The sequence below is a fragment of the Salvelinus alpinus genome, chromosome 6 (genome assembly GCF_045679555.1).
Source record: "Salvelinus alpinus chromosome 6, SLU_Salpinus.1, whole genome shotgun sequence".
Classification (NCBI taxonomy): Eukaryota; Metazoa; Chordata; class Actinopteri; order Salmoniformes; family Salmonidae; genus Salvelinus; species Salvelinus alpinus.
In genome coordinates, this window is record NC_092091.1 from 43,842,342 (window position 1) to 43,862,656 (window position 20,315).

General features: G+C 42.7%; 1 protein-coding gene across 4 annotated transcripts in view; it reads right to left on the bottom strand.

Annotated features, from left to right (window-relative positions):
* Positions 1-20,315, bottom strand: part of LOC139577559 (low-density lipoprotein receptor-related protein 8-like) — a 263,472-nt gene that overhangs the window by 47,601 nt on the left and 195,556 nt on the right. For all 4 annotated transcript variants that reach the window (XM_071404638.1, XM_071404637.1, XM_071404636.1 and 1 more), the window contains exons 8-9: positions 19,043-19,162; positions 18,685-18,810 (exon numbers count right to left, since the gene is read on the bottom strand). In XM_071404638.1, the coding sequence (XP_071260739.1) occupies positions 18,685-18,810; positions 19,043-19,162 (246 nt within the window). The remainder of the gene's footprint in view (positions 1-18,684; positions 18,811-19,042; positions 19,163-20,315) is intronic.

Below are 20,315 nucleotides of genomic sequence, written 5' to 3' on the forward strand. Positions count from 1 at the left end.
AAGAACCCGGTACGTTGTAGTATGGGACAACGTGAGCTTTCATCGTGCAGCCCCAGTCCAATACTGGTTTGCTGACCACCCACCATTTCTCGTGCAATACCTCCCACCATTTCTGAACCCCATAGAAGAGTTATTTTCGGCATGGCGGTGGAAGGTATACGACCGGCAACCCTTTGTGCGCATGCCTCTTGTGCAGGCAATGGAAGAGGCATGTGATGAGATTGATGTGGGTGCGATTCAGGGATGGATAAGGCACTCAAGGCGCTTCTTCCCTCGATGTCTGGCAAGGGAAGATATTGCCTGTGATGTGGACGAGGCGTTGTGGCCAGACCCAGCTGTGCGGCAAGATGCTGCCTAATTATTTTTCTTGCCTCTTTTTTTCTATATATTTTTTCTGCAATTTTCTTTTTCAGTTTACTGTTTTTTTTGTGAGCATATTTTTGTTCAGTCCAATGTAAATAGATCTGCTGTGCATATGTGGCACTGACTTGTTTGGTGAAAAATTAAAAATTTAATGTTTCAACAGCATGTGTGTGTATCTGCAAATATTTCTGTGCATCTGAAGAATGTTCTACAATTTGAACAATTTTAGTATTATGGCAAAGCATATTAAAGATGAGAGTGCTTTTCATTATGCCCAACAGTGTGTAGTTGGTTAGACAAAAATCTGGTAATATGAATGAAGTGTGTGCCATTTCGTGCAAATGTTTGATTTTGATAATGCTATATATAGTTTTGGTTGCAGTGCTTCATTTTGTAGGATATATGAGGTATTTTGCAGTTTGGGTGTGTGGTTTTGTGAATTGTGTTAAGTATTGTTGATAAAACCAGCCTTGTGTTTTAGCAATTGGGAAAAACTGTAATGCTAGTAAGTGCTAGTTTGGCCACCAGAGGGCATCTTTTTTAATATTGACTGTACTAGAGAATTTTAGTATGTGGGACTGATTTTAAGAAATGTAGCTTAATTAATTTGATTAATAATATTATGGTGTTTCTATTCCAAGAAAAACAAAAAACAAAACCCTCAGGGTTTCCGTTAGGAAAATATGGCGCTGGCAGTGGTGTAAAGTACTTAAGAAAAATACTTGAAAGTACTACTTAAGTAGTTTTTTGGAGTATCTGTACTTCACTTTCCTATTTAAATGTTTTGACTACTTTTACTCACTACATTCCTAAAGAAAATGATGTACTTTTTACTCCATACATTTTCCCTGGCACTCAAAGGTACTAGTTACAATTTGAATGCTTAGTAGTAAAGGAAAAAGGTCCAATTCACACTTATCAAGAGAACGTCCCTGGTCATCCCTACTGCCTCTGATCTGGTGGACTCACTAAACATAAATGCTTCCTTTGTAAATTATGTCTGAGTGTTGGAGTGTGCCCATGGCTGTCAAAAGTAATAAAAAAGGAAATTGTGCTGTCTGGTTTGCTAAATATAAGGAATTTGATGTGTAGCATTTACTTTTACTTTGTACTTTTACTCAAGTATGACAATTGAGTACTTTTCCCACCATTGTACTTAATAAGTACATTTAAAATCTGAGTATTTTACTGGGTTACTTTCAATTTTACTTGAGTCATTTTATAATAAGGTATCTTTACTTTTATGTATGTATGACAATTTAATACTTTTTCCACCTCTGCCGGTCGGGGGTAGGCTACTGTACTAAGAGCAAAATAATCCTAACATTTCCACACCCTAATTGTAGTCTAACCAATACCCAAACGGAGATTCAGTGAAAATAAAATCTCATTGATTTATCAATACCAGTCCCCATGCTTGTCTCAGAACGGCGCGAAACGGTGCTGAAATAGTTGACCACATGTCATTCAGTGATATCTATTCCCATAGTAATTCGTTATGGATCCATAACGAAATAAACATCTGTATGTAAGATGGACACACTGATGGTTGAAGATAATGAGCGATCGGCAAAGGCAATCAGCATCGCTCTAATCACAGTCAGAAGACAGTTGAAGAAACTTGTGTGGACCGGTCGGGAGTAGGCCTAGGCAACTAAGTGACTGCGACTGAAGAGCAAAATGATAACATTTCCAAATAAAAATCTGATTGATTTATCAAGACCAGTCCCCAAACTCTGTCATTGAGTGATATTTATTTCTTATTGTCCTGAAAGAGTATTTTTATCATTATTTTATTAAGGAAAGCATAAATACTGTACAGTATATGCTTGATCTGACATTTTGTGGTTGCATGAGGCTTGGAGTTAGAAATGTAAAACTTTAGAGTACTTAATGCAAGTTGGGGTGGGGGGATTCACACCTACAATAGTAGAGCTATTAGACTATCCTTTGTAAAGGTTGAAGAGTCTATTGTCCTGCTAATAGCCCATCCTAGAAATGTTGTTTGCAGAATTCACAGCCTGCTACACTTGTTTTCTCTCCCTGTTTTTAGAGGGAGAGAAACCAAAAGCCCACCGCCCTGCCGGCCGTCCAAACCCTCTCCTAACCCTGACGACGCTGGGCCAATTGTGCGTCGCCTCATGGGTCTCCCGGTCGCGGCCGGCACGGGTATCGAACCAGCATCTGTAGCAACGCAGTTTGCACTGCGTTGCAGTGTCTTAAACTGTTGCGCCAATCGAGAGGCCCCAACCACAAAGTTTTTAATGCTGATCAATTGCCTTGAACAAAGTATCAATAAACTAAAATACTACTTAAACAGGACTCTTAAAGAATTTCATTTAAATGTTAATTACATTTTTTGATCACAGAAAAAATGACAAAATATGGGAAAATAAATAAATAATGAAATGTTAATTATATAAAGCAGCCCGTGTAATCATCTGCCAGAGAGTAGCCACAATTTGCCCGAGCCCCAAGTAATAAAATTGGACCAGATAACTCACACCGGAATCGGCCCGAGCCCGATCATCATCAAGAGATATGTTGGACCCTATGTCAGAGAGGTGTTTTTGGGACCACATCGTGTCTATTGTCCTGCTAATAGCCCTTGTGAAAACATGTTTTCAAAAGGCATCCAGGGCCGACAGAGATGTTCCTTACTTTTTCCCCCTTCCACTTGCATTTCCTGCCATTTATTCCCATAGTAATTCGTTATGGTTTGCATTGCAAATGGGGGCATAAACTGGGCCAAGACACCAGCAGAGTAAGTAGACCTTTATGTAGTAAAATAAAGGTAAAAAAAAATAAAAATACGTAAGACCTACAACACTTTTAACAGCACATTACTCAACAATATATCTAAATATATATTTTTTATCTCTACATGTAGGTCTCCTGATTTAAACCTGATCGAACTTGTTGCAATTAAAATGTAGTTGAAATAATTGCCTGGCATCTCGTTCCTCGCTCTCTTCAACTCTGCCAATGTCGCCTGACTCTATGCCAATGACGTGACTCTCCTTCGATAATTACATTTAGAGGATAGGAGGATTCTAAATGAATATCTAAGGCACATTTTTTCGTTAGGTCAAATCTGATCTGTGAGAATATCTAAGGGGCTTCTATATAATTATAATGCAGGGTTAATAATAATAATAATCGCTTTGTTTAAAAAATAACGATATTTTGGATATGATTTCGTTTCAAATAACTGAAAGTGAAGGGAAAAAGGTCATTCTTGAACTTGAGGTGAGACAGTTTTTGTTGTTGTTGTTGCCTGATGCAGGACGATGAAAACGCCTCCATTAATTGCCACAGTTTAGACTACCGATAGATCAGCGTTCTAACTCCCCCTTGTGATAGTGTGGTGCAATGACAGAATGCCACCATCTACCACCAACGGTCACGGCATAAACTTGTAGCTTTTAAAGAAAGAACCACTGTAAGTTTGCGGACGACATGATGATGATGATGAGACAGCCTATAGGGAGGAGGTCAGTGACCTGGCAGCCTGGTGACAGGACAACAACCTCTCCCTCAACGTCAGCAAGACAAAGGAGCTGATCGTGGACTACAGAAAACGGAGGGCCGAGAACAACTCCAACACCATCAGTAAACCTTTCCTGCAGTCAATGACCAAAGGTGCCTTCTTTGGCCTCATGGGTGGAATGTTATTCATATTTGTCATAATTAAAAACAGACTCAATCCGGTGTTTCTATGTTATATTTCAGTCTTCTGTGGTGTTTATAAAGTGTAATATTGGGATGCAAACTTAAAATGGCATACATTTCAACTTTATATCTGACATGGTACAAGGTGTCTTCTTTTTTTAAGCCCATAACCATGTGTGTGAGGTGTATACTTTTGTTTCATTAAGACTACCAAGAATCACTCTGTGTGACCCTGATTTAGCCCACTGCAGTAAAAAGGTTTTAAGTTTGTCAACGACATGGCGGTGGTAGGTCTGATCACTGACGACAGCCTATAGGGAGGTGCTCAGAGACCTGGCAGTGTGGTGCCAGGACAACAACCTCTCGCTCAACGTCAGCAAGACTACAGGAAACAGAGGGCCGCGCACGCCCCCATTCACATTGTAGGGGCTGTAGTGGAGCGGGGTCGATAGCTTAAAGTTCCTCGGTGTCCACATCACTAAGGATCTATTGTGGTCCAAACACACCAACACAGTCGTGAAGAGGGCACGACAACATCTCTTCCCCCTCAGGAGGCTGAAAAGATTTTGCATGTGCCCTCAGATCCTCAAAAATTTCTACAGCTGCACCATTGAGAGCATCTTGACTGGCTGCATCACCGCTTGGTATGGCAACTGCTTGGCATCCCACCGCAAGGCGCTACATCACTGGGGCCAAGCTCCCTGTTATCCAGGACATCTATACCAACCGGTATCAGAGGAAGGCCCTAAAAAATTGTCCAAGACTCCAGCCACCTAAGCCATAGCCTGTTCTCTCTGCTACCGCACAGCAAGCGATACCGATACACCAAATCTGGAACCAACTGGACCCTGAACAGCTTCTACCCCCAAAGCCATAAGACTGCAAAATAGTTAACCAAATAGCTACCCTGACTATCTGCATTGAGCCTTTTTTTAATAAACTTTTTTAAATCATCACATACGCTGTTGCTACTGTCTGTCACTAGTGATATGTACATATCTACCACTGCACATCGACCCGGTACTGATACCCCTTGTATATAGCCGAGTTATCGTTAATCATTGTGTATCTATTAGTACTTTTATCATTACGTGTTTTACTTTTCTATTATTTCTCTTTTTTCTTTCTCTCTGCATTATTGGGAAGAGCCCATAAGTAAGCATTTCATTGTTAGTCCACAACTGATGTTTACGAATAAAATGATTGAATAACATTTGATTTGAGATGAGGGTCATAGAGACACTGATCTCAACGTGTAGCCCAGTAAGCCCACATCCTTCATGAGTGGTTCTCTCTCAACCTCCTCAGAGAATCACCATCTCAAGTATCTGTTATCTGTGTCTAGATGGTGAGAGGGGTGGGAGGGCGAGAGAGAGGGTGAGTGAGAGAGAGAAAGATGACAGTGTGAGAGAGAGCAAGAGTTAATTGGAGAGAGAACGAGAGAGAGAAGTAAGGAAGGGAGAAAGAGAGTGAGAAAGACAGGCAGATATATAGTGAGAGAGCGGTAGAGTGAGAGAGAGAGAGAGAAAATAAGAAACAGGCAGTCAGGTGTTAACTGGCCCATGGTCTGGGTGAATGTGTTTTAAAATGGCCCTGAACTGACAGTGATGGACAGGAATGAACTGAGAGTGATGGATGGAGCCTCATCACTCCCTCCCTCCCGTCTCCCTCACACTCTTTTCCGCCGTCTCCCCTCATCCCTCCTCATCCCGGAGACAATCAAGACAAAGTCGGGGCACTTGTTCCATCAGGCCAGGGCGCTCTGAGTTGGCTGCATGTATTGAACCAGGACAGACACACATACGTACATACACAAGCATACAGAAACACACGCACGCAGACACACAACCCTGCCACGCCTGGATGGGTTTCTCAGTCCCAGGCCCCCACAGGCCACAGCACGGGGAGCAAATATTTTCATCTTCACTGCGAGTTAGGATTCAATCATTTTCCCTGTCTGCTGGATTTGTACCCATCAATTTCAGCTGCTCTCCCACTAGGGAGGAGGGAGAGCGAGAGAGAGAGAGAGACAGAAGACAGACGGACAGAGAATGAGTGGCAGCATGCATAGGGAGGGAGAGACAAAGAGAGACATAAACAGATAGTGAGTGATTGGTAAAGAAAAGATGTTGACAGACAGAGAGAGGGAAATAAAGAAAGAGAGCGGGAGAGATAATGAAAGAGAGAGGTGTCCTGCTGCCTCTGTCAACATAGCCCCCAGCCCCTCATTCCCATCCCTGTTGTCACAGTGATAGATAAATCCTCCATAAAACTCCTGCTTCAGCATCAGCATGCTCCCAGGGCCCAGCCGGGGGTCAAGGGACCGGTGATGTCATCAAAGAGAGCCATCCTGCGGGGTAGCTGCTCTCTGATCCCTGTGCTACTACAGAGTCAGCCCCTCCGTGTGCGTGTGTTTGTGTGCATGTGATGACAGGACAGTCCACATGCATTTTAATCTGCCATAACTCAGCCCTGCCCTGCAGCCAATTAAGATAAGCTTTGAAAATGATAAGGCTGGGCAGATATGAAGCCGGGTCTGGGGAATCGATTTGACGTACAATACAGTTAGTTACTGTTATTGAAAAAACCTTAGTTAACACAGAGGGTGACGGAACGGGAGGGGAAGGATGAAAATATGACTATTTTGAGTTGTTGGTTGATGTTTAGTGACAGGAGGTCTAAGTGGGTGTATATATTCTCTCTTGGATCGTTAGATTAATGCAGATTGGAGAATAAATATGTCTGCCTAGGCCAGAGCAGCTTGGAGAAAACAAGAGTTTAGCAATACATAACAAAGTTTGAGACATTATATTCCCTGTATTAGTGAGACTACAATTAACGTTAAAAACAGTAGTCTGTCGTACTCATGTGAAAATTCCACTCTTTGCATTCTCTGCTAAATCCACAAGAAAACTGCAGAATTTCCCTTGTCTTGTCAGACCGAAGTTACTATGTCAAACTAATGTGAGATGTCTATGTATTTTCCCTCCAACACATGAAAAAACATGCAGTTAACATGTAAAGAGTTTAATTACAAAACACTATACGTGATACATTTCAGGAAACTAGGCGTATGTCGCGCTTCACTACATCACAGGAGAGGCATTTGAACGCAATTTTTGTATTTTTATCAAAATTTGTTTTTTTGGGGCAGAAATGCCTTATGTAACATGTAAACTTTCATGTGCCTTAACAAAAGTATTATCTGTAAATCTGTAAATACTAATAAAATTGTTAAATCACGAGCCTAGTTGGTTACAGGAACCTTCCGCTAGCCATGATTGGCTGAAATAATGGACGGGCTGGATATTCCGAGAGATGAGTTCGGATTGGTTTGCCATGTAGCTAGCTTCTGTCTATAACATCAAATAAAATCTAACTTTATTTGTCACATGCGCCGAATACAACAGGTGTAGACCTTACTGTGAAATGCTTCCTTACAAGCCCTCAATCAACAGTACAAGAGTTAAGAAAATATTTACCAAATAAACTAAAGTAAAAAAATAAATACAAATAATAATAATATTGATGAAAAATATATAATAATAAAAAGTAACCCATTAAAATAACAACAACGAGGCTATGGGGTAGTACCTAGACTAGGGGGTAGTACCTAGTCAATGTATGGGGATACAGGTTAGTTGAGGTAATTTGTACATGTAGGTAGGGGTGAAGTGACTATGCATAGATAATAAACAGCGAGTAGCAGCAGTGTACAAAACAAATGGGGGGGGGGTCAATGTAAACAGTTCGGTGGCCATTTGATTAATTGTTCAGTAGTCTTATGGCTTGGGAGTAGAAGCTGTTAAGGAGCCTTTTGGTCCTAGACTTGGTGCTCCGGTACCGCTTGCCGTGCGGTAGCAGAGAAAACAGTCTATGACTTGGGTGACTGGAGTCTCTGACACCGCCTATTAAATAGGTCCTGGATGGCAGGAAGCTTGGCCCCAGTGATGTACTGGGCTATACGCACTACCCTCTGTAGCGTCTTACGGTCAGATGCCGAGCAGTTGCCATACCAGGCGGTGATGCAACCGGTCAGGATGCTCTTGATGGTGCAGCTGTAGAACCTTTTGAGGATCTGGGGACCCACGCCAAATCTTTTCAGTCTCCTGAGGGGGAAAAGGTGTTGTCGTGCCCTGTTCACGACTGTCTTGGTGTGTTTGGACCATGATAGTTTGTTGGTGATGTGGACACCAAGGAACTTGAAACTCTCGACCCGGTCCACTACAGCCCCGTCGATGTTAACGGGGACCTGTTCGGCCCGCCTTTTCCTGTAGTCCACGATCAGCTCCTTTGTCTTGCTCACATTGAGGGAGAGGCTGTTGTCCTGGCACCACACTGCCAGGTCTCTGACCTCCTTCCTATGGGCGGCAACTGTTATGTCGCCAGCAAACTTAATGATGGTGTTGGAGTCGTGTTTGGCCAAGTGGTCATGGGTGAACAGTGAGTACAGGAGGGGACTGAGTACACACCCCTCAGGGGCCCCAGTGTTGAGGATCAGCGGGGCAGATGTGTTGTTGCCTACCCTTACCACCTGGGGGCGGCCAATCAGGAAGTCCAGGATCCAGTTGCAGAGGGAGGTATTTAGTTCCAGGGTCCTTAGCTTAGTGATGAGCTTTGTGGGCACTATGGTGTTGAACGCTTAGCTGTAGTCAATGAACAGCACACTCACATAGGTGTTCCTTTTGTCCAGGTGGGAAAGGTCAGTGTGGAGTGCGATTGAGATTGCGTCATCTGTGGATCTGTTGGGGCGGTATGCGAATTGGAGTGGGTCTAGGGTATCCGGGAGGATGCTGTTGACGTGAACCATGACAAGCCTTTCAAAGCACTTCATGGCTACAGACGTGAGTGCTACGGGTCTGTAGTCATTTAGGCAGGTTGCCTTTGTGTTCTTAGGCACAGGGACTATGGTGGTCTGCTTGAAACATGTAGGTATTACAGACTCGGTCAGGGAGAGGTTAAAAATGTCAGTGAAGACACTTGCCTGTTGGTCTGCGCATGCTTTGAGTATACGTCCTGATAATCCATCTGGTCCAACGGCATTGTGAATGTTGACCTGTTTAAAGGTCTTGCTCACATCGGCTACCGAGAGCGTTATCACACAGTTGTCCAGAACTGCTGCTCTCGTGAATGATTTACTGTTGCTTGCCTCGAAACGAGCATAAAAGGCATTTAGCTCATCTGGTAGGCTCGTGTCACTGGGCAGCTCGCGTCTGGGTTTCCCTTTGTTGTCAGTAATAGTTTTCAAGCCCTGCCACATCCGGCGAGCGTCAGAGCTGGTGTAGTAGGATTCAATCTTAATCCTGTATTGATGCTTTGCTTGTTTGATGGTTCGTCTGAGAGCATAGAGGGATTTCTTATAAGCGTCCAGATTAGTGTCCCGCTCCTTGAAAGCGGCAGCTCTAGTCTTTAGCTCGATGCGGAAGTTGCCTGTAATCTATGGCTTCTGGTTGGGATATGAACGTACGTTCACTGTGGGGACGACGTCGTCAATGCACTTATTGATGAAGCCGATGACTGAGGTGGTATACTCCTCAATGCCATTCGATAAATCCCGGAACATATCAGTCTGTGGTTGCAAAACAGTCCTGTATCGTAGCATCCGCGTAAACTGATCACATCCGTATTGAGCGACTCCCTGCTTTAGTTTTTGCTTGTAAGCAGGAATCAAGAGGATAGAATTATGGTCAGATTTCCAAAATGGAGGGCGGGGGAGAGCTTTGTATGCATCTCTGTGTGTGGAGTAAAGGTGGTCTAGAGTTTTATTTCCGTTGGTTGCACATGTGACATGATGTTAGAAATTTGATCAAACGGATTTAAGTTTGCCTGCATTAAACTCCCCTTCCACTAGGATCGCCGCTTCTGGATGAGCATTTTGTTGTTTGCTTATGGCCTTATAGAGTTGGTTGAGTGCGGTCTTAGTGCCAGCATCGGTCTGTGGTGGTAGATAGACAGCTACGAATAATATAGATGAGAACTCTCCTGGTAGATAGTGTGGTCTACAGCTTATCATAAGGTACGAGCAATAGCTCAGGTGAGCAATACCTCAAGACTTCTTTAATATTAGACATTGCACACTAGCTGTTATTGACAAATAGACACACACCCCCACCCCTCATCTTACCAGACGTAGCTTCTCGGTGCATGGAAAATCCCGCCAACTCTATATTATCTGTGTCGTCATTCAGCCACGACTCGGTGAAACACAAGATATTACAATTTTTAATGTCCCGTTGGTAAGATAATCTTGATCGTAGGTCATCAATTTTATTTTCCAATTATTGCACGTTGGCCAATAGAACGGATGGCAGTGGGAGTTCCAGTTTGAGGTGAGCAATCTCTGTTCTGATGTCCAGAAGTAATTTTCGGTCATAAGAGACGGTAGCTGCAACATTATGTACAAAATAAGTTTTAAAAAAAAGTTACAAACAACAACAAAAAACGTTGAAAAAAATAGCACAGTTGGTTAGGAGCACGTAAAACGTCAGCCATCCCCTCCAACGCCATCTTGAGCTGCTTAATTTGTGTAGGTAATTCTTTCTAAAGCAGCTTTTTTGAAAGATATTACGAAGAAGCACAAAAGTGTTGCTAAGGCTCTCCACTTTCTGGAGAACTGAGTTTTGAAATTAGTGGAATGCCAGGTGGAAGAAAAGTATGATAGCTAAGGAAATTCAGGTGTTTGATTGCAAATGCGGAGGGAGCCGAAAAGAAAACACAGAAGGCTGTTGTATAAAATACCTGTCTCCGGATTACATCTTCAAACTAAGTGAAACCATGGCATCCATGACAGAGAGGGAGAAGTGTTCCTCCGTGTATACGTGTAACAGTCTACCTAGCTACATTTTCAGAAATTATACGTTTCTAATTTTGTCAGACAGTCATTTTCAATGCAAGTTAAAGCATACTTTTAGCTAGCTAGCTAACGTTAGCTGGCTGGCTCGCTAGCTAATGTTACGTGTATGATTTGTGTAGTGATATCATTCATATCTTAGATACATTTGCATTGCTAGTTATAGCCTAATGTTAGCTAGCTAACATTGAACCTAGCAAGTGGGTTAGCTTTAGCTACCTGTAGATTCATGCAGGGTAATTATGGTTCATTGTTTAGCTAGCTAGCTACTTGTCTAAACAAAAGACTCCACTATGCAAGCAAACATTTCATTGTACCGTTTACATCTTCTGTATCCTGTGCATGTGACAAATAAACGTTGATATTATTTGATATAGTTTGTGTTTACCAGAGACGGTAATGTGAAGAACAACATGACCTGCACCAAAGTCAAATTAAGATATAACGTTAGGCCAACGAGACAGTGTCCAAGTGTCACGACTTCCGCCGAAGTTGGTCCCTCTCCTTGTTCGGGCGGCGTTCGGCGGTCGAAGTCGCCGACCTTCTAGCCATCGCTGATCCTCTTTTCATTTTCCTTTGGTTTTGTCTTGTCTTGTATCACACCTGGTTTCAATCCCATTCATTACATGTTGTGTATTTAACCCTCTGTTCCCCCTCATTGTCCTTGTCGGTGATTGTTTGTTTGTAAGCATTGTGCAAGTTATGTTCTGGTGTGCGACGGGTTTTGTACCCACTCGTTTTATTTTGTATATTTTGGTTTTCAGAGTTTTTGAGCACTTATTAAACTGCTCCGTTTATACCAAGTTCGATCTCCTGCGCCTGACTTCCCTGCCACCAGCACACACCCTTACACCAAGTTCTATAATTCTCCGGTAGAATGCCCTGCTCTTATTTTGTCACACTCATGACCGTAAGCTATTTTCTGTAACTAGCTCACCATTAACTTGTAAATAATGATCTTGTTGTGAGATTAGTTTTCTGTAATAATGAATACAAATTAGCTAAAGTTAAATATTAGTATAGTATACAAATTAAGAAATATCAGATTGGAGAGGATTGTCACATTTTCATATTGACTTGCTATGTCACTATTGAATCACACTTTGTTAGTTGTTTTTCCTTTTCTTTGTCATTTATGTTTAATATAATTTTTGATGCGTCACTTGAGTAGGTTGAGTCACTGACGTGAACTACCTGTCTGGGTTGGCGACCCCCCTTGGGTTGTGCTGTAGCGGAGATCTTTGTGGGCTATACTCGGCCTTGTCTCAGGATGGTAAGTTGGTGGTTGAAGGTATCCCTCTAGTGGTGTGGGGGCTGTGCTTTGGCAAAGTGGGTGGGGTTATATCCTGCCTGTTGGCCCTGTCCGGGGGTATCATCAGATGGGGCCACAGTGTCTCCTGACCCCTCCTGTCTCAGCCTCCAGTATTTATGCTGCAGTAGTTTATGTGTCGGGGGGCTAGGGTCAGTCTGTTATATCTGGAGTACTTCTCCTGTCTTATCCGGTGTCCTGTGTGAATTTAAGTATGCTCTCTCTAATTCTCTCTTTCTTTCTTTCTCTCGAAGGACCTGAGCCCTAGGACCATGCCTCAGGACTACCTGGCATGATGACTCCTTGCTGTCCCCAGTCCACCTGGCCATGCTGCTGCTCCAGTTTCAACTGTTCTGCCTGCGGCTATGGAACCCTGACCTGTTCACCGGACGTGCTACCTGTCCCAGACCTGCTGTTTTCAACTCTCTAGAGACAGCAGGAGCGGTAGAGATACTCTTAATGATCGGCTATGAAAAGCCAACTGACATTTACTCCTGAGGTGCTGACTTGTTGCACCCTCGACAACCACTGTGATTATTATTATTTGACCATGCTGGTCATTTATGAACATTTGAACATCTTGGCCATGTTCTGTTATAATCTCCACCCGGCACAGCCAGAAGAGGACTGGCCACCCCTCATAGCCTTCCTAGGTTTTGGCCTTTCTAGGGAGTTTTTCCTAGCCACCGTGCTTCTACACCTGCATTGCTTGCTGTTTGGGGTTTTAGGCTGGGTTTCTGTACAGCACTTTGAGATATCAGCTGATGTAAGAAGGGCTATATAAATACATTTGATTTGATGTGTCCATTTGATTTAAATGTATGTTACTGTTGTCTTAGGCCTATTAAGGCCCAATGTGAAAAGGGGTTTCTGTTTGTTCACTTGTTTACATGGATATGCTTCTTAAAAAAACTATTTGAAACAAGCCATTACACTTTGTTATTATCATGGCATTTCATTATTCTTATTCAGGTTATCACTTATAAATATTACATCTACAAATAAAGAAATGCCAGGTTGGAGAGGCTCTGTCGCATTGAGTCAAAAGAAAGATATATGCAACTAATTATGACAAATGTTAAGAAAATGTTGATCAATGTAATAAAGTAACGACTTTTCAAATAAGTTACGTTACACGTTATGTTGGCTGGCAATTTGTTATGCTACGCTATCCTTACGAACCGCGTTGCATTACAGCAGTATGCACAGGTATGTTTGCTAGCTACATAACGTTAGTTGGCTACTAATACATTGAACTTGCAGGTATATTAACTATATGCTGTCTAACTAACTACCCAACAATTATTGACTTGATTATTCACTACATTCTTAGCTAAGTGGTATATTCGTTGTGCGTTCCAATGGACATTGTTCATTCTGGCTATCTACTCCGACTTCAGAGCACTCGCGCGCAGAATAACTGATTTACGAACGCTCAACACCCGTTGAATATGGCCGATGTCAGTAAACGTCGGCAAGAAAAAAAACGGTATTAAATTGTTTACAGCGGCACAGTTACAGTCACCAATTCTCTGGTTAACATGAAAACAGTCTAACCAGCTCTGCTAGGGCGAGTTAAATGGTCAGAGTGAGGTGTTCTCTCATTTGTGTCTGGAAGTAGCTAGCAAGCTAGACAACGTTAGCCAGTTAGTTTGGGTGCTTGGCTGCCGTTGAACGCTCGGATCAATCCTACTCCTCAGCCAGTGGCATTGTGCGCTATGAACGCTCAGAGAGCGAAATGCTCTGAATTTAAGAACGGACAATCTAACATTATTTGAACTGGCTAGCCAGAAAACTTAACATTAGCTAACGAGAGGAGAGAGAGAGAGAGCGAGAGAGTATTTTCCCCTTTTTGTACTTTAACTATTTGCACATCGTTACAACACTGTACATAGCCATAATATGACATTTTAAATGTCTCTATTCCGTTGGAACTTTTGTGAGTGTAACGTTTACTGTTTATTTTGTATTGTTTATTTCACTTTTGTTTATTATCTATTTCACTTGCTTTGGCAATGCAAAAGTATTTTCCCCATGCCAATAAAGCCCATTGAATTGAATTGAGAGAGAGTGAGGGGGGACGGGGACGGGGGGACGGGACGGCTGGTTAAACAGTAGGGAGTCATCCAGGCATTGGATCTTCTCCCTCTGACCTGTCCATATGGCTGTTGCTTTCCTGTTTCTCGTTTTCCCTCTCTTCCTCTTCTATATCCCTCTTTTTGTCCTCTTCTCTCTGATCCTACTCTTTCCCTCTGCCTTGCCCATCTCTCTGCGTCTCTGTATTTTTCTCCTCAGTCCCTCTTATTACTCTCTCCCTTACTTTTAGTCTCTTTCCTCTCTCTCACTATGCTCCCTCCCTCCCGTCCTCCCTCCATTTAAATATATAACAGTGCAGTGTCCTTCCGAGCATCTGTTAAGACAAGCAGCAATGTCATCCAGCTCTGTCTCGTATGGCTGTACCTCTGCTCAGCTCAGCCCCAGTCTGTCATAATGAGACTAGAACAGAGGCTATAGAGCAGACACAGACACCAGGACTGGATGGGCTCAATCACAAACAGTGCTCTCTAAAGTGCTAGTCTGACATGGATCTAATGGATTATACAGGAAGAGTTTATTTCCAAAAGTAGTTATTTCTCTCCCTCCTCCCTCTCCAGGAGCGATCATCTGATTATGAAGGAAAAACTGCACACCTCAGTGTTTATGAAAATAGAGTTAGTATAGATTTAACTGTTTGCATGATGTGGATTGGGCTGTAAAACAGACGGTTTTGCGATGTAGAGAATGCCGCAGTACAATTGCAGACACAGGCACACACAAATGCACGAATGCACAAAGGAAACAGTGGGAGCCAATCAGTTAGTCATTAACTGTTAGTGAGTAATACTGCACCCAGGGTAAACAAAATAACAATACAATTAAACTACTGTGGTGAGATGACTTGTGGGAATCAACTTGCCGAACTGTACTTGTAGGAGAACTGGAGAGAGCTGTTCAGCTCATAACAATGAACGAAACATGTGAACCTAACATGACACCAACCTGGGAGTCGTAGTTTTAATTAGCTAACACACTGTTCATAGTAACTAAAGAGCCATATGGGATACTTTTGTCTAAATCAATATGTGTGGTAAGCTAAGATTAAAACTGGCAAAACACTTCAGAAAGTAAGTCAAATAAGTATTCTTATAATGCTTTCTCTATCTAGCCTCCAAGGGCCTTCTAAGTTAAGACTATATTCAGGCATTTCCAGTGAGCAGTAAAAAAAAGTTCAAAGTGTTTGAATAAAAAGCTGTAATAATGGGCCAATGTCCTTGAATCTGTGTTTGGATGAAGGGTAATAATGGTATGGAGTTCCCTGAACACGGCTTTGTGCCTTCAGGCCAGAACACAAATAAATCCTGAAGTTTCCGGCTCAGTGTGATGTGCTTTAACGACATCGTCACTTCAGCTGTCAGCTCCTGTAAATGTAATAAACCTAACACAGTGGAATGTGAGCGTGTGTTATCTGTAAATTGGTGTGAGTGTGTGCATCGCTGAGAACGCACGAGGTTGCGCGTCTGTTGATGTGTGGGTGTGCGAGTCAAATCAAATCTACTTACAGTGGGGAGAACAAGTATTTGATACACTGCCGATTTTGCAGGTTTTCCTACTTACAAAGCATGTAGAGGTCTGTAATTTTTATCATAGGTACACTTTAAAGCCCTTCTTACATCAGCTGATATCTCAAAGTGCTGTACAGAAACCCGGCCTAAAACCCCAAACAGCAAGCAATGCAGGTGTAGAAGCACGAGTGTATGTGGGCGGCAGGTTTTTCTCCGAAACTTCACTATTACCACTACACTTTGTTATTATCAGTAGCATTTCATTATTATTATTCAAGTTACTACCTCTAAAATTTAGTCTAGTACACAATTGGAGAGGATTGTCACATTTTCGTATTGACTCAAAAGAAACACGTGCAATTTCACTTTTGAATCACACTTTGTTGGTTGTTTTTCCTTTTCTTTTCTTTGTCATTTATATTTCATATCATTTTTGATGTTTCCATTTGATTTAAATGTATGTTACTGTTGTCTTAGGCCTATAAGGCCCAATGTGAAAAGGGGTTTCTGTTTGTTCACTTGTTTACATGAATATGCTTCTTTAAAAAAAACTATTTGAAACAAGCCATTACACTTTGTTATTATCATGGCATTTCATTATTCTTATTCAGGTTATCACTTATAAATATTAAATCTACAAATGAAGAAATCCCAGGTTGGAGAGGCTCTGTCGCATTGAGTCAAAATAAAGATATATGCAGCCCACCTGGTATTCAACCTTCCCAAATTCTCCCATGTCACCCCGCTCCCCTGCACACTACACTGGCTTCCAGTCGAAGCTCTCATCCACTACAAGACCATGGTACTTGGCTACGGAGCAGCAAGAGGAACTTCCCCTCCCTGCCTTCAGGCTTCGCAGAAAAACCCTACAACCTAATTGTGCACTAACGTTAATTGTAAGTCGCTCTGGAAAAGAGCATCTGCTAAATGACTAAAATGTCAATCTAAAAATGTATATGCCTACCTTGTCTTTGTCTGTTGCCTTTTCCACATATGAAAATATTAAATACTGATCCTATTTCGACGCAAAAATCCATTCATACAAGTCCGATGGGTTTTCTCCCACTTTTCCCCGAGATATTCACGTAACGTCACAAACCCTGCTACTGCGGTCACTCGATGGCGAGAGGGCGCCGTAATGAGAAAAATAATGTAGCATAAGCTACTGACAATAGGCCTTTAATCAGATGAAATCTTGACAGGAGCGTTTGATTCTCATTAAAGAGATGTCCAGACATGCTACTTTAGGAAACTTTCTGAATAGCCCTATAGAGAGAATCAGCGAACTCACAACCCGTAAAATGACCTGTCAATCAAAGCCACCAGAGTATGTCAGAGAAAAGAGCAAATATTTATATTTTCCTTAATACGTATAAAAAAAACCTAGGCCACCGTAGGCTTTCCGAAAGTAGGTTCGATGAATTGATAAGGAAAGTACAGTACGAAGAGGAGTGAGACAGCTATGCGATAGTAGGATAATGAAATTGACAATCGTTAAAATAGAAACAAATACACGCAACATGTCCATAGCCATTTTTTCACTGTTGATTAGTCTATAAATAAAGAGTAGAGTCTGTATCAAATTATACCATGCCTGGTTGGAGACAACATTAGCTCATTATAGGCCTCAGAGTCAGAAGAAACTCATTTGAATAATTAATGAATAGTCAGACACATCCAACCTTTTTTCAAAAGAATACCAATTGATGTATCTACTAGCAAGCAATGAAAACGAGCATTGTATACAAGAAAGTCCACACTTCAAACTATTTTCTCCCCCCTGAAGTGCCATAGCCTATAGGCTAGCGCTTCTACAACCCCACACATCAGACGGTTTAGCAGCTGGAGCATCAAACGAGAGTTGGAAAGAGGAGATGTAGAACGCTCAATAGACAGACTAAGTTTAACGAAACAATCGCTTATGACCATTAGTAAACACCTCCTGCTATTAGATCAAGTTGATCTACGTCAATAACGTTAATCCCCCAAAAAAATTCTCCCAAAATGAATGTGTGCCTATTTAAACGGTTCTCGCGGTTGTTTCATTTTCACGACGGCCTTCATCCATAACCGTCAGTTACACGGTTATTCAATTACCGTCACAGCCCTACAAGGAACTATTATAATAATACACACATACACACACACACAGAGACACACTGTCCCCCTCCCTTCCGCTCTAATAATAAACGGACAGAGCTTTCTGAGAGCGTGTATATGCTCACTCTAACAGTAATAAAGACGTGCGTTCTCGGATGGAAGGTAATCAATGGCCTTTTCCACGCCACTTAGAGCAAAGCCGAGCCAGTTCCCGCTTAAGCCCCCTCATTACCATGTAATGATCCAACCTAAGAATGATGATGCTAATCACAAACCATGTGTTTCTCTACAGTCTGAGTCTGAGAGAGGGCCCAAAGTTAAGACCAGGGCATTGATTTCTATTCATGGCCAGGCTAGCGTGTTTACCGTGGGGCACGGTGAGGGACAATGCCTGGCTGTGTCCTACAGTGCCCTGACAGGTCCCCCATAGCAAGGGAGAGACATGGAGGGAATGGTTCTCTTTTAATTACCGCCCAGAGAGGCAAAGGCAAATATTTGCCTTTTCCGACCGCCCTGCATACAAAGAAAGTCCTTTCATATTGGACGGGCTGAGAACAGACGGTGATGTTGCTGGGTTGTGTGTGTGTGTGTGTGTGTGTGTGTGTGTGTGTGTGTGTGTGTGTGTGTGTGTGTGTGTGTGTGTGTGTGTGTGTGTGTGTGTGTGTGTGTGTGTGTGTGTGTGTGTGTGTGTGTGTGTGCGTGCGCGTGCGTATGCATGCTTGTGCGCATGTATGTGTGTCCATGTCTCTTCTGTGGTTGCCGGGGACATTATGGGCTGTCTCACTCACCCACGGCCTTGCAGGATTTGGTGCTGGGGTCCATCTCATAGCCCTCGTAACATTCACACTTGTAGTCTCCTTTGTAGTTGACGCAGATCTGGCCGCAGGCGTCAGGGTTCTCACACTCGTCTATGTCTGAGGAGGGATATCAGAAGAACATCAATTACACTGGACACACTGTCTCTACTAAGACAGGATGGACAGCAGGATAGAGAGATATCTGGGACATTTACTCTAAGTAGCTACCGTCTGGAAAGAGAGAGTACGAGAAGAGAAGGAAATGTGTGGGAGATTGAGGGAGCAATTTTCAGAGAGCGCAATCATTGGTAAGGCTTGGCTGAGAGGGACATATTGTATGGGAATCTACCTCCACAGGTCTTCTTGTCCATTAGTTTGTATCCAGCGGGACAGTCACACTCATAGCCGATCCTTCGGTCTCTGCAGATGTGAGAGCAGCCTCCATTGTTGTCTGCGCACTCATTCACACCTAGAAAGAGAGGGATGAAGGGAGAAATAGAGGAAGGGGAGTCAAACATAAATAAAACAACCAAGATATTGGTCTATTTGTGTGGGTGTGTGTGTGTGTGTCTGAGGTGGCCTCTAGGGGAATGTGCTGCTATCAGACACCTGGAACCGTTCCAGAATGCACTGGGGCTCAGAAGGGGATGGCTTCGCACCAGGTGCCCCTCGCTAATCTGATTTCCTTTGGGGAGCAGGTTTCCTCCCCTTATCCCTCTATCCATTCCGGCTTCTCCTCCCCTTATCCATTCATCCCTCCTTCTATCCCTCTATCTAGCCCTCCTACTCCTCCTCCTATCCCTCCTCCTTACCTTCCTCTATCATCCCTCCTCCTATCCCTTTATACATTCCTCCTCCTTACCTTCCCTCTCTTTCATTCTGCTCCCCTTTCAGTATCCATCCTCCCTTACCCCCCTCTTTCTCTCTCCATCATTCCTTATATCACTTTATCTCGCTCTTTTCCTGTCTCCCCGTCACCCTCCCTCCCCTAAGCAGGGCTTTACAGTGCTACAATTTGTGTCGTTTTTATTTGGCAGCACCATGCCCCTAGGAAAAAAAATAAACACCCAACTGCGGATTACCACTTCAATCTCTCAAATATTTTCCATTGTGCTCCTACATTTCTTTGTGTGCTCCTACATTTCTTTGTGTGCTCCTACATTTCCTTGTGTGCTCCTACATTTCTATTTGTGCTCCTACATTTCTATTTGTGCTCCTTGTAAAACATTTCAGCGTAGAGCCCTGATAAGCCTAGCGGGTAGAGTGGGGTTGAGAGCTGACACTTCATTATTGGTACAGTCATGCGTGAGAGGAAGACAGGGGAGGCTGGAGGATGTTGTACAAACACAAGCTGGTCATCTATGAATATCTTAACTTCCATGTTAATGAATAACAAACAGTACATGTCCACTTATACTATAGCTAGAGAATGTGACATTAAGATAAAACAAGACCGGCAAATATACAGCTTCAGCGATATACAAATCAATGTAATGTAATACAATTCCAACAGAACATAAATATGTACGTCAAAGTAAAGAGATCTAATGTCACAGAGCTATGTACAATGGGTAACAAAAATATTCACCCCCCCTTGGATTTTGTCACATTTTGTTGCATTT